Source organism: Acipenser ruthenus, chromosome 16, assembly GCF_902713425.1.
Source record: "Acipenser ruthenus chromosome 16, fAciRut3.2 maternal haplotype, whole genome shotgun sequence".
Classification (NCBI taxonomy): Eukaryota; Metazoa; Chordata; class Actinopteri; order Acipenseriformes; family Acipenseridae; genus Acipenser; species Acipenser ruthenus.
In genome coordinates, this window is record NC_081204.1 from 840372 (window position 1) to 855203 (window position 14832).

Sequence of the window (14832 nt, forward strand, 5' to 3'; positions counted from 1 at the left end):
ACACTATACAAAAGGCATGTTTGAAAAGACGTGCTGCCATTCTTGATAAAACGACTAGAATACGAATACATACAAGAGGAAAAAAAAAAACAAGAGTGGTCTCTTAATTTTATCATATATAATACAGGCGTGTATGATACAATGCAGCTCTCACAACCCGACAGCGTGGAGTCCACAGTTTGCTTGGCTGGCTGGCTGGCTGGCTGGTAAAGTTGATGTGTTCACAGGGAGTGGGGATTACAGGTGTGGGGAGAGGGGGGGCGGGCGAGGAAGGGGATCGTCTTCAATCTTAATAAAAAAAAAAAATCCAGAACACACATCTTTAAAAAAAAAAAAAAAAAAACACAAAAAAAAACAGAAAAGCCACTTTTCCTCTCTTCTGGCTGATAATTTCGGAAACGTTCCTGCCTGCGACTTTGTTCAACACCACTTCCTTTAAAAGGTACCTTGTGTGTTTTTACTCCCAGAGTGTCGTCCATCTCTCTCTATTTTTTTCCTTTGCAGTGCGTCTCGTGCAGCCTGCTAAGAGGAGGGTTGTGGCTTGCTTTCTGTAATATCTCTCTATATATTGAATATCTCTTCCCCTTCCTCGCCTCACGTGTGTTCAAGGAGGTGAATTCCCCACAGCACAGCATAGACAGGGGCCTTGTTTGCATGTGTTACTTTATGTTGTATAAAGTTAAACCAGACCAACAACCCCCTTTTGATAAAAAAGAAAGAAAAGAAAAGACACTGCTGGCCCTTTAGTATGATTATTATAAAGAGATATTGGCAGGCGGCCCCCTTCCTTATTCTAGAAGATGCACCTCTGGTATTTTTTGTTTGTTTTTAAATATAAGAAGCCTGAAAGGGGCTCTCACCCACCCCTCCCAAAAAAATACACCGACTTCAAAAAGAAAAGAAAAAAAGAACTGAAAAGTCAGGCAACTTTCTTCTTCTTCTTCACTGTCTGTCTCGCTCGCTCGCTCGTACTGGAGTCCGTGGGTTTGTCGTTGTTTTGGCAGTGAGAGGAGGAGGAGTTTGGGGTGTTGGCTGAGCAATGGGAAAGGGGCGGGGTGTGGAGACAGACCCCTCCCCCTAGTGCAGGCTCCCCGTCGCCATGGCGATGGCCTCCTGGATTTCCCGCACCATGAGGATGCGTGTCAGCATGTGTTCCAGCTGCTCCCTGCTGATTGGCTGCGTCGAGTACCAGATCGGGCTGTTGGGCGCCACCACGGGTTCAGGGGTCAAGTAGAACGTGTCATTGCGCCCCTTTACACTCTGCGGGCTGAGAGAGAAGGGGCTTTATTAAAAAAAGAAAAAACACACACAAAATTTACAATTAAACTTGGTACTAAAAAGTCAAATTCAATTCCAGTCCATCATCTCTCATGTATAGATGTCAAACAACCATGACAAAAACCTTTGAATGCACTGCAATAAAAGTAGTGGTACAGAACAAGCTCCCTCAGTCTGACAGGGGCAGGGGCTGACAGCGCTAGGGCAGGGGGTGTGGAGCCAGTGCCCCCTGCTGGCTGGGCAGAGCACTCACCATTTGAAGAGGTAGAAGTCGTAGAGTTTGATTGGGCAGCGCAGCGGGTTCTCTGGGTTCTCTGCCTGCTCTGCATACATGTCATCCGTCACTGAGAGAGAGAGAGAGAGAGAGAGAGAGAGAGAGAGAGAGAGAGAGTCACGCAGCTCCAATCACTGCATTACTATGGAACCACACAAATATACCTAATGCTCCAATCACATTTCCAGAGAAAGGAGAAGAGTGCACTGATCCGTCTGTGACTACTACAGACTCCCTGCTCAACATGGTGCACAGAGCCTAGAGTTAGAAGAGACAGAGAGACAGACAGAGACAGAGAGAGAGAGAGAGAGAGAGAGGGCTGACCTTTCTGCCCGACGTGGTGCATGCCCGCCCCCTTGAGGTAGCGGATGCTGGTGCTCTTGTCCTTGGGGTTGGAGGGGTTCTTCTTGGTGTGCCGCAGCACCTTGGAGAAAGCCACCTTCATGTGCTGATCTACTGTCTTCAACAGAAAGTACCTGCACGGGACACAGGGTGTGCTGTTACTCCGCAGACTGCACACTGCAGCGCACAGGCATGATCACAATCCATCCATCTAACTATTAAAACACTCAACAGTGCTGACTTCAGAAATACTGAAAGACACCAAGAAAAGACTTTGTCGAAACAATTATCATTGAAGTGAAGTCTACCAAGACACACCTGAGGTTGTTACCCGTACACTGTGGCTAATCGGGCTCGTATTAAAACCTGGAATGGGTGCAAGAGGAGTCTTATTGCCGTCCCTGTACTTGAGCTGGGGTGCCCCTATAGTGTAAGAGGGAAGAGTGAACTCACTTTGTGTTGAAGAACATGAGTGTGGTGAGCAGCGTGGCAGGGGAGTGAGCACCCAGCTGTTTACACTCCCACAGCATCTCCTCCGTCACGTGACTGGGGATCATGTAACCTGAGAGAGAGAGGGGGGGGGGGGGGGAAGAGTCACAACACAGACTGACACGCACAGCCAGACAGCGGGGCAGCTGTTAAGATATATGCATTTATTTCATTTAGTTATTCTTATACCTTTCTGCATTCGCGGCACTAAGATGAGTTTCCTATACTTTAACACATGTTGTAACCGAATCAGAAAAAGCCCTCCAATCATTTTTGTATACATTACTGCAACATATCTTTAGTTTGTGTGCAGCATCCCACTGAATGAAATGAATTATCCAGCGCTGGACACTTGCGGCTTGCATAGCCTATATTCGGGCTGCCTATTTCTGACGCTGGTTAAACATGTAGACACAATCCTAAGAGTTTAGCACGTGGAGAACACGTGAACATCTTGAAGGCATGAGCTCTGGGCTCAGATCTTACATGATAGAAAGTGGTGTGCATGGTGCTCAGTGGTGGTTAATGAACACACGCTGCCATCACCTTATTGAGTTTCACACGTGTAGCACCTTCTCTACGAGATCCCTACAGACCTCAACACATCAGATGAACCCACGTCAAAAGTTACAGTATTGATTGAAGAAAAACAAAACACAACAGAATCAAAACCAAACAAACCTTGCCATACTGTTTTAGAGAACGTCCAGTTTGAGCAGCAGGGAGCCGGCAGCAGGGCGGCATTGTGAGGTCAACACAGCCAAACAGCGTGGAGAAGAGGAGCGGGGAGACAGTCGGATTAGGGTCAGATTGAATCAAAACTGGGCAGTCAAGACAACATTGGATCCAATCCCAGAGCCATCCACCTGGGGTTAGTGCAGCAGCTAGGACACCCTTATAAAGGGACTGCACTATGGCCAACAAAGCGACTCCACTAATCTTACATTCGCTACAAAGGGCTCAGCGTGCGCACAGCAGCAATAAAAACACATGCATGTATTTGTCATTTAAAACCAGGGTATCTGGTACCACGTTAGGTTAAAGAAAGTTCTCAGCTTTCCTGTCTTGCTCTCAGGAAATTACACTTCCCAGGTCACTTCACCTCAGCAGCGTCTTCTGGGTCAAAGAATGTCAGTCCTGGGACACTATCACCCTTCATGTAAATGTGCTTTATTTTGCTCTTATCAGCCCCTATTTTACTGCATTTAATCCTGTACTTCAGAATACTGTAATCTGCCAAGTTTTTAACCTATAGTACTTTGTATTTAATCACATCCTGATGTAACTATCACTATTTAATCATATCCTGATGTAACTATCACTATTACCTGCTGTATTATTGAATTGTGGTTTGTCAAACTTGTACTTTACTTGAACAAAAGTTATTGTATTTCTTGCTCTTATTGTATTACTTGTATTGTAACGCTTGAAATGTTTTTGCTTACGATTGTAAGTCGCCCTGGATAAGGGCGTCTGCTAAGAAATAAATAATAATAATAATAATAAAACAGCTGACAAGAAGCAAGCCTTTAAAAGGGATGGAACTGCAGGACTATCTGAACACATGGTTTGAAAACACATGTTATTAACCTTGTGCAGTACCCAATGCTTTAAAAGAAAGACATGTTTATTGGAAGTGGACATTGAGACCTCGATTACAATGGGAATGCACAGCAGGTTCCAGGAATCATTGTTAGCTGCAACAGGCTATATACAATGTAATCATTCTGAATGCCATTAAAATGTCTAGATTTCGAATGGCTGTACACATTTAATTGCTGTAACATGTTATAATATACATTACATGACTCATAGATAAGATATATGAACAATACTGCAATAAAAATGAAAATAAAAATAGATATATTAAAGACGGGTATGGGCCGGTTACAGAAAACCAAGCATCTACTTGCACAGGAAAGCTCTCAAAGCATCATCGCTGACCAGATGGAGCCCCCCCTATAACCACACACGAGAGAGGCATGTGAACAGGAAGCTGGCTCTTCAGATCTACTAGGCTTTGCTGGTCCTGTTCTTTTTGAAAGGGAGAGTGGGCAGTGCTGGGGAGTGTTGGGAGGCTGGTTAAGACTACCCTGCAGAACAGACTGGCGTTCACAAACAGCTGGCCAGCAACGTGTTATCCACTCAACAATGTTGGAAACAGTGAATTAGTGTGTTGTAAAAGTCTTGTACTTGTACAATGTACTGTGAATGATCTAATCATGAAACAAGGGAGCATTGTACTCAATGGAGAAGGTTCAGATATATTTGGTTGCACGCACGCACACACGCATCCTCACACTGGTGTATCTAGTGCTGTTGCTGGCTTACCGAGTGGGTGAATGCGGGGCTGCCAGTCCTTCAGTACCTCGTGTAGCCACTGGGAGAACTTGGAGTAGTACGGATCTGAGAAGATATCGTCCACCCTGCCGTTCTCAAACAGGTACTGCAACACAGACAGGAAAACAAGATTCATCACATTGTGAGAAACCAGACAATCACTGAAGGATTTGACAAAATCTTAGCACCCTGCTGTGTAAAGAGCATATTATATATATATATATATATATATATATATATATAGACAGACACACACACACACACACACAGTAGATGCCGCTTATAAGCAATCTCTTGGACCTCAGCATAAAGTTGTTTATGAACTGAACGTTGTTATTAAGCAAGAAGCCACATTTAAAAAAGTGTATGTATATGTAAAAACGATGTGTACTATAGCTGTAGAAACAGAGTACTGAGCCATGCTAGAACAGCGCCTGTGTTTAGTCTCCCACCTTCTGTATGCAGAGGAAGACGTAGTACATCACATCCGACTCGAAGGGCTCTCCCTCCAGATTGCGAGCCTCCCGTGTCATCAGACAGAGCCCGAAGTTCAGCTCGGCCACGGCTGATGAGATCAGATCCTCCTGGAAACGCAGGGGCTGGCGTCCTGGAACACAGAGAGGTCACAGGGGGTCACTTCACAGCCCCGACCTCCGAGAACAAGGGTAGTTAAAACTGCACAGCTAATCTTAATGCAGTATCCTTTCCATATGTGATGCAAACTCACAAATACATTTCACATGGCTGTAATCGCATGTATCTCGATAGATAGATCGACAGCTAGATTAGATAGATAGATAGAGAATATCATTTACTGTGCTGTACGATACAAGCTTACTGGCCGCTCTTACATGGAGTGCAGCGAAAAAAATGTGATTGTATTTCACTCTGATTATTTTTCAGAGAACACAATCCAAGAAGTGGTACTGCCCAGGCCTGCCCCTGCTGCTGCTGCTGCTTATCTTTGAGATTCGACAATGCCTACAGGAGTGACCCGAGCGCCTCACAGACCACGCCTACAGGAGTGACCCGAGCGCCTCACAGACCACGCCTACAGGAGTGACTCGAGCGCCTCACAGACCACGCCTACAGGAGTGACTCGAGCACCTCACAGACCACGCCTACAGGAGTGACCCCTCACAGAGATACTCACTGCCGATGGGAGCCAGCTTCATCTGAGACTCCTTCTCCAGGTTGCAGTTCTTGGCCTGGGCCCAGTTCTTCCACACATCCAGCCCCTCCTCTGGCTTTAAGGAGTTGGGGAGCAGCATCTCTGGGGGAGCTTGGGCTTGAGAGTCGACCTCAGCAACCTGCACCGTCTGCACCTGGAGAGAGAGAGGCGGAGAGGGGGAAGAAAGCAACGTGAAAAAATGAAAATGAACTGCCTGCCCAACCAAACCCAAATCTGTCATGCACTCCAGGGATGGAAATAAGACCCACTGCACAGTGGTTTGATCCATTCCTGGTTTTGCTACGAGTTTAATAAGATCCTCCTGAGCTTGTTACCTATACACTGGGGCTAGTAAAACCTGCACTGGGTGAAGCTGCTGTGCAATAGGAGTCTCATTTCCATCCCTATACTCTGGCATTTATCTTTTACATTTAAAAGGTTTAGCCAATGAACATTAAGAGAATATTAACAACCTGCCCCTCCTTCAAATAAAAGTAAGTTTCCACAGTGCTTGAACAACCACTACTGGCATGACAATGAAAACTAACTGCACCCGAGAAACTGCTCATTAAAATCTTCAGCACACGCAGCAGAACCAGCTTCATCTAAAGAGACACACGTGTTCAACTCTGCATCAACAACGATGCGCACATACTCCCGTGCAACCAAACCGCAGATCACAGGAACATTTTCCCAGGTAGAAATGGTTCCACTTTCAATACTGACATCACAATGAAAGATATTTTGGGGGTGTGACACCATGCGAGGGTAACCGTTGCACTTGAGAAAGAGATCACTCATAAAAACACATTCCCGCAACCCGATTTCTTATTGGATTATCGCACAGGCATTTATCAACGATAATCGATGCATTGACATTTTATTTTTCAAATAAAGAACAAGCATTCGTTTTTTTTCAGGCCGATTCAGGCATTCTTTTGAAATGTTTCACCCGTAAAGCAGCTCCACTCATTTTACACAGGGTGCATCCAACGAGACTCTTGGAGGCCTAAGGTGCGTATCCTAGCAACGCGCCAACGTTATTTATCTACCGTAATAGCACTAAAAGAAGCACCACTACAGAACACAATCTAAAAACTACAGAAGTGTTCAACTGTGCATCAACAATCTGAAGAGGGGACAGTGACCTATTCAGACATAGCAATCAGTTATCAAGAGGTCAGAGTGGGGTAAAGTGGGGAATAAATGCCCCATCTCAACTGTCAACAGGTGGCCATTACTTAGACACTTCCACTAGATCCCGTCCCCAGCCCTCACAAGACCTAAGTTCAAAACACGCATTCAAATACCCAGCATAGAAATCCACAGCTACAAGCCAGCGATTGTTTCTCCTTCTATTAATCTTCACCGATTACACACAGAGCCTGCCCGGCATTACAGGGCTGTAGACAAAAGCTTGCATCAGGTTACAGAACAGCATTACAGCAACTTGGAAAGACGCAGAGCCGAAACTCAAGGCAGCTTCCTGCACACCTTGGAATCAGAGCCGTCCATTCGCCTCTCCACTGTAAATGTGTTGAAGTTGTATATATAGTTGTATAAGCTGCTCTCACGTTTTTCTTTCTTATACGCAACGTTATAACAACCCTGCAAGCCACCTCGTCGCATCCAATACGATTCTCACATTTATGAAGAAACGCACCTGAAAACACAAAACGACAAACTAAAAACCCATCACCCATAAAACATGTTAAAACCAAGCGATGTCAAACGTTTGTCTGCCTGACTTGTCCCCTCATAGCTTCACTTCAGAATTCCCACGAGCGTTTCGTTACAGAGGTTCTGACTGAGCGCCCATTGCAACAAACCCCAGAAGCACAGAAGACGACTGAGGGAGCTGTACCTGTAGCTGGTGCTGCTGCTCTTGTGCAGATCCAGCCTGCTGCTGCTGCTGCTGCTGAACCTGCTGCTGAACCTGCTGCTGCTGCTGCGGGTCCCATATGTGGACGGACTGCGTGGTGTTGGGATAAGCCCCCGCCACGGCCTGCACAGCCACCGGAATGTGGATATTGCCGTTCATGAACTGCGCCGGGAAGAGCGTCTGCACCACCTCGTCGTGGGCTGATGTGGACACCACCTGAGAGGAGCCCACGCCCTTCCCTGAAACCACCCCCACCCCGCCCATCTTGTCCTTGTCCTCCTCCAGCTTGATGGCCGTGGGCGAGCCGGCCACGTGCACGGCCCCGTAGGCATCCTGCGGGATGGCGATGTGGGTGATGTTCTGCTGCTGCAGATCCCCCCTGGTCTGGGCCGAGTACACAGGGATGGTCCAGGTCTCTCCGGTGGGGCTGGTGATGGTGCCGGTGGCGCTGTACAGGTGGCCGCTGTCCACCGTCAGCAGGTCCGGCCGTAGGGACAGGTAGCTCTGCTGCTGGCCCTGCGGGATGGCCAGCACTGTGGTCACAGGCTGGCCCGAGATGGCATAGGACACCGTGATGGGCATGTCCACTTTGCGCTTCTTGGCCGGCTGCAGGACCCCGCCAGAGCTCCCCCTCCTCTCCCCGTCCCTCGGAGAGTGCTGCTGCTGCTGCTGCTGCTGCTGCTGCTGCTGCTGCTGCTGCTGGGGAGACAGCGCCCCTACTGTTTGGATCTGGATCTGCTGTCCACTCGCCGCCGCTGCTGCTACCAGCTGTGCTTGGATCTGTGTGAGGAGGAGAGGGAGGACACAGGGATTGCAATATTCCAACAAACACCGCTTCAAAATTATTTACCCAAGAAATCACCATGCACGTGTTTGTTCTCATAACAGCATTTATAAAGGACTGCATCAAACTGATATCGCGCAAAGGAAACCGATGCATAAATGACGTCTGAAATAAACAACACACATCATAGAAGAACGGCCTTCCTTTAAGCTAGTTTACCAGGTTTCTATTACTCCTGAGATATATATTTTTACTGTAATATGGTATGAATAACATACATCACCCTAGACCTGCACCCTGTTCTGGAATTCAGAACTCCCTTTGTTCAGGTATATTACAGAAACGACCAGGCGCCAGGATTCTGAACAAATCCGCTGTGAATTAACTCATCTCGCATTTCATCACAGCAAACTTTTCCGACAGCTGTCATCACGCATCAGTATCCACTGATCAATACAAATAAATATAACAATAAAGACACCTGCTGGTGCTGCTGCAGCTGCTCCTCTGTGATCTCCCCGTGCTGCACTGCGAGCTGCTGGGCTGCAGCGGCGACGGCTTGGAGCTGGGAGTTGGAGAGGATCTGCTGCTGCTGCTGCTGCTGCTGCTGCTGCTGCTGAGTGGGGCTGCTGTTCTGCAGGGCCTGGCTCACCCCCTGCTGCCCCTGGATCTGCCCCTGGATCTGCACCTGGATCTGCTGCTGCTGCTGCTGCTCGGAGGTCTGGTGCTGGGGGGAGAGCTGAGAGGCATTTACCTGCTGCTGAGGTGACTGCTGTACCTGGACCTGCACCTAGAGAGAGGGGAGGAGGGAGAGGATGAGAGAGAGTGAGAGAGAGAGAGAATATATTATAATATCTGTCATTCTAGGATTACTGGGTTTTTTTGCCTTATCTTATGCTTTATTATTATTAAACAAAAAAACAAAAATCAGATTTATATGAAAGCTGCAACGCTCTGAAGATGTGTGGCCACTAGACTGGAACTACTACAGTCGGCACTATAATAAACTCCTTTGTCTCTACCCAGCTTCAGGATCATTAAGAGACCGTTCATACCTATGATATCAACACAGGAGTCTTATTTGCATCCCTGGGTCTATAACCCTGGTCTCGCCCTCCCCTCCCTGCTTACCGGGCATGCCAGCTCCAGCAGCGACCCTGCCACCTCGGTGCTGTCTGTGTAGATGCAGTTGGCCCCCTGCTGGTACACCATGGTAGTGGCAGCGGAGGTGGTTGTAGGCTGGAACTCCTGCAGTGCCTCGGGACCCTTGCTGGCCAGCGACTCCAGGAACTCCTTCATGCGGTGCTGCGGCACGCTGCGCGCCTTCAGACGCACGTACTCCTCGAACGAGATGGTGTTCTCCAGGGAGTTATTCATGGCAAAAAACACTGCGCTTCGGGGGGGAAAGAACACGGGGACCTGCGGAGAAACAGAGGAGGAGGAGGAGGAGTGAGTAACCGAGGAATATGCACAAGTCAAAGCGCTTGTCTACACAGTGCAGGTCTATGAAGTGTTGTAAGCCAGTCACACACAGTGCAGGTCTATGAAGTGTTGTAAGCCAGTCACACACAGTGCAGGTCTATGAAGTGTTGTAAGCCAGTCACACACAGTGTGTGTCTATGAAATGTTGTAAGCCAGTCACACACAGTGTGTGTCTATGAAGTGTTGTAAGCCAGTCACACACAGTGCAGGTCTATGAAGTGTTGTAAGCCAGTCACACACAGTGTGCAGGTCTATGAAGTGTTGTAAGCCAGTCACACACAGTGTGCAGGTCTATGAAATGTTGTAAGCCAGTCACACACAGTGTGTGTCTATGAAGTGTTGTAAGCCAGTCACACACAGTGCAGGTCTATGAAGTGTTGTAAGCCAGTCACACACAGTGCAGGTCTATGAAGTGTTGTAAGCCAGTCACACACAGTGTGCAGGTCTATGAAATGTTGTAAGCCAGTCACACACAGTGTGCAGGTCTATGAAGTGTTGTAAGCCAGTCACACACAGTGCAGGTCTATGAAGTGTTGTAAGCCAGTCACACACAGTGCAGGTCTATGAAGTGTTGTAAGCCAGTCACACACAGTGCAGGTCTATGAAGTGTTGTAAGCCAGTCACACACAGTGTGTGTCTATGAAGTGTTGTAAGCCAGTCACACACAGTGTGTGTCTATGAAGTGTTGTAAGCCAGTCACACACAGTGTGTGTCTATGAAGTGTTGTAAGCCAGTCACACACAGTGTGTGTCTATGAAGTGTTGTAAGCCAGTCACACACAGTGCAGGTCTATGAAGTGTTGTTTTCACATGTGACTGAGGCTACAGCAGGGCTGGATGAACAACCCATTTCATAGCAGCTTGTAGCAGTTTTACCATGTGCGGACTCTAACGGTCTCTGTGTACAGGTACCAGTCCCAGGAGTTTCTTATGAAGCCCACAGTAAAACCTGCAATGAAACTGCTGTGCAATGAGTCCTGTATCCATGCCAGGGACTGACTGTTGATTACACTTCAAAAATCTGAAACTAACAATAAAGCACAGGAAAGTCATTTGCGTTGGAAATGACAGCACATTAACACTGCACCGCTTTCTTCACCGTTATATAATAATAATGAGTTACTTGTACCTAAATGTCCATTCAAATCCGTGCGTGAAAGCTCACACCTGCTGGCTGGTTCAAAGCGACAGTGTTTTCCTCTTACACACCCGTAGTATTTGCCATGGCGATATTGTGTGCGTCCAGACTTCTGCATAAACGTATAATCAAAATGAAAAGCGTTTCCTGGTTTTATAATGTACTGCACAACGAGCCCCATTTTATTCACGCCGATTTAAATACACACGATACATGGTAGCGCCTACGCATTTCATAAAATATTAAACAGAGGTAATACTTTGCACTGCCGGTATACCGTGGCATTTAATAACATGCAAACAAAAACGCCAGGAGCCGTTACCTCTTTATTTACATGTCGGTGTTAAAATCATCCTTAACTCGCCCAAAAAACACACACATACCTTCCAGCGACGCTGTGCAAAGAATTATCAGCAGAAAAAAGAAATCCGATTGTCATCGTCTGTGGGCTACTTTTTAAAATTCTGCCAACGAAACAAGATTAAATAACAGTACAATAAAACAAAATCCAGAAACAAAACGGGCGACTCGCGTCAAACAAAAGAATCGACCGCAGGACTGTGACAAGAGCGGGGCCTGGTGAGACAGTGCGAGTCCACGGCCTCCCCTGGCTGTCAGCGGCAGGCTTTGAGATCGCAACACACGGAATGGGATTCCGCCTCGGCTCCCTTTCCCCCAACGATACGAGAAGGCGCATCAGAGAAGGGGGGAGCGAGGAAAGCGCGCCCCCGCTGACCGACTCAAGTTCCTAATCACTCGACACATATTGTGGTTTATGAATACTATATATAATATATATATATCCTATGCTGATTTTAACAAATTTACGGTATTTAAAAAAAAAAAGGATAGGAAAACTATCATTTAAATAATGACTGAATGTAATTGTTCATCCACAATCGAATCGCTGCAAACACGCGAACATCTTTATTTACCGGCTGGGTATCAGCTGTGTTTGTTCCATTTTCATAAACCTTCCCCTTGTCAGTTTAACAATACTGTGATATACATACAGTATTTTTAAGGCATATGTTACTACCACAGGGATTATCACTGGCACGGATGCGGCCGCTTTCTTTTCCAAGTCCCCATTTCCCTTTCCCTAATGGCGAATAGGGATCTTTTTTTAAAGAGCCCCCGATGTGAAGCCACTGGCAGCAGTGTTTCTGTGATTTCTTACTGCTGTCAGTGCAACGTGTTCTGTCAACCTCCAGGGAGGGTAGGGCGTGGACATGATCCACAGCTTCAAGTCATTCTTGATTTATTTTAATTTTTTATTATTATCTAGAATTGCTAATCACAACTTCTGATTTCTGCATCGCGATACTGTTCTGTCTTTGTTCAGTGAAACAGGTGAGGAGAAAACACACAGGTAAGATTTCATGATTTTAAGTTACCATTCGTTTCCTGGTCCTAAAAATAATATAATATAAATCAATCAATCAATCAATGAATGAATGAACCCTAGACGTTTAGTCTCATGGGTGCTGCCGCCGTGCAGGACCTGTCCATTAGAACGCGCTCCGCTCTGACGCGCGGTCACGCCACGCCCCCTCGATGCTTTAAAAGGGGCGCTCCTGAGAGCCCCCCCCTCCTGACAGCGGTTTAACACGTCACATGACAAGACAGGTAAACAGCACTGCATTAAACCGTAGAAACGGACCTGCAGGCACAACACGGTGCTTAAGAAACACCCCGTTCAGTCATCATACATCACACAGACAGCTAAGGCGCGGATATAATTTCTATATATATAAAAAAAAAATCAAAAAAGCTCAAGCAGCATTTCATTTTACGCCACACCGGTGTACTGCAACAGCTAGTATAAAAGCACGTTTACTAAAATAAAAAGCAGCACACCCACTAGCCAGCTGTCACATCGCATCTCAGTCACACCAGCGCGCAGGACTGGATACGAATGAACTCATTCCGGCGCGCTCGTCCCCGGCGCCGCTGCGCGTGCACGCCCGTCCCCTCACTCGCGAGCGCGCGCGCGCCCCCGACCCCACAACAACAGCGGCGGCGGCTGGAAACGAACCCGGGCCGCGGAATAAAGCTGCCAGTCTCGCCTCCGATTCGCCCGGCCAAAGCACCGTTTCGGGGCGAAAAACGAAGCAAAGTGTCCGATCGTCCGCCCTACACCGAGTCCCGAAGCCCCTCGTCTCTCGCAGGGCTGCTTCCCTGGACTCCCGCCCGATCAACATAGACAAGAAGCCCGCTTACCCCCGCTGAACCTCGGGCTGGGCGCTCCGCTCTCTCCGCCTCCGCGTCCCTCTCCTCTCCTGCACGGTTCCGCAAGCCCGCCTGTATCGAAGACACTTTTTTTTGACGCGCTTATTTTCTGTTTTTTTTTCTTTTTCTCCTCAGATCTCCGTGAGCGCCATCTTACATTCAACCCCCCCGTCAGCCAATCGCGGCGCAGCTAGCGGGCCTCGCGAGAGTGGAGGGGCGAAGTGCCGCGAGACTTGAGGCGGGCTGCGCCGCAGTTAAAGGGGACTGCACCCCTGCGCGAGGAGACGGCGGCCCGCACGGGTCAGGGGCCGCCACTGGACACCTCGCCCCAGCCAGCGACGGGGGCATGCAGCTGCGTGACCAGCTGAACTGCCAGCCGTGCATAAAACTCGAACCGTTACCCCGATAGTGCCTGTTGAGTTTCAGAGACATTCTTAACCAAGAAACCTTTCGGTTGGCACAGTGCCAAGACATGACGTGTATCTCGTAAAAACAAAACAGTGTAGTAAATACTGGAACATTCATTCAGTTTGAGGACGTATGACATATTAACCCATGTAATCATTTAGTAATTATTCTTTTGAAAGAAATTACTATTGATTTAAAAAACAATATGATCACTACCTAAAAAAACAAAACCATCGAGGTAGAAATCCTGCACTGTTGTAATAATTGAGCGCTGTCTGAGTGTGAGATCTGCGCTCACAGCGATATTACAAGCGTAGCCGACGGGGACTTGCCTTGTTATCATTTTAAACTAGAAGTGAAATGAAATACAGCGTTAAAAAGGAGTCAGTGTGAGATGCATTGGGTATGCTGGTGGGTTCATCACTTTACAGTAAATCAGCAGTCTGTTACTGAACACAACATACACACTACCCCTTTAATAAGTGGTTCACAGCATCCCGAGTCAGAACCGGGACTCCCCTTTCATCCTGTAGGGGCCAGGCACAGTTCAGATTGGGAAGGCCACTATGAAACTACACATGGCAGAGCTAAATCAATCCGTCCGCTGTTCATGACACACTGTGGTTGACGAAACGGACGCCTGTGCCTTTAAAGACAGAACCTGACCCATGTGTGTTTTAAGCAGTCTCCATGTGGTTTCCAACACTGAGCTCTGCAGTTAAGGTGGCGCCGAGGAGATCGTGCGAGAGCTCCACTGAGAATGGTACAGTGGAACACACAGCCAGACTGTGGGATCCCTTTATTACCATCAACAACGAGACAGAGAGCTGGCACTTAGATATTTTTACTGAATGCACAGAGAAGTTAAGCTGATTTATTATCAAAGTTCAGGATATTTCGTACAGCATTTCCTTCTGCTGGAGCCTCTTATAATCATGAACTTTGATAATAAATCATTTTATGTATATTTAAACTTGTCTTTATTTTTATGTACAAAGCAGCTCATCTCTCTC

At 47.3% G+C, this 14832-nt stretch overlaps 1 protein-coding gene across 3 annotated transcripts; it reads right to left on the bottom strand.

The window, feature by feature from the left end:
* Position 1: 1 nt before the first annotated feature.
* LOC117964109 (transcriptional regulator QRICH1-like) lies at positions 2–13718 on the bottom strand. 3 transcript variants are annotated; one of them, XM_058988266.1, is made up of 12 exons: positions 13403–13718; positions 9692–9979; positions 9042–9350; positions 7759–8556; positions 5877–6048; positions 5176–5330; positions 4715–4829; positions 3065–3073; positions 2348–2456; positions 1877–2028; positions 1532–1622; positions 2–1267 (listed from the first exon to the last, which is right to left on the bottom strand). In XM_058988266.1, the coding sequence occupies exons 2-12, from the start codon at positions 9935–9937 to the stop codon at positions 1078–1080; spliced, it is 2346 nt and encodes a 781-aa protein (XP_058844249.1). In that variant the 5' UTR covers positions 9938–9979; positions 13403–13718; the 3' UTR covers positions 2–1077. The 3 variants fall into 3 exon arrangements, with proteins under 3 accessions (XP_058844249.1, XP_058844250.1, XP_058844251.1); XM_058988267.1 differs by lacking the exon at positions 13403–13718 and adding an exon at positions 11563–11855; XM_058988268.1 differs by lacking the exon at positions 3065–3073.
* Positions 13719–14832: the final 1114 nt, after the last annotated feature.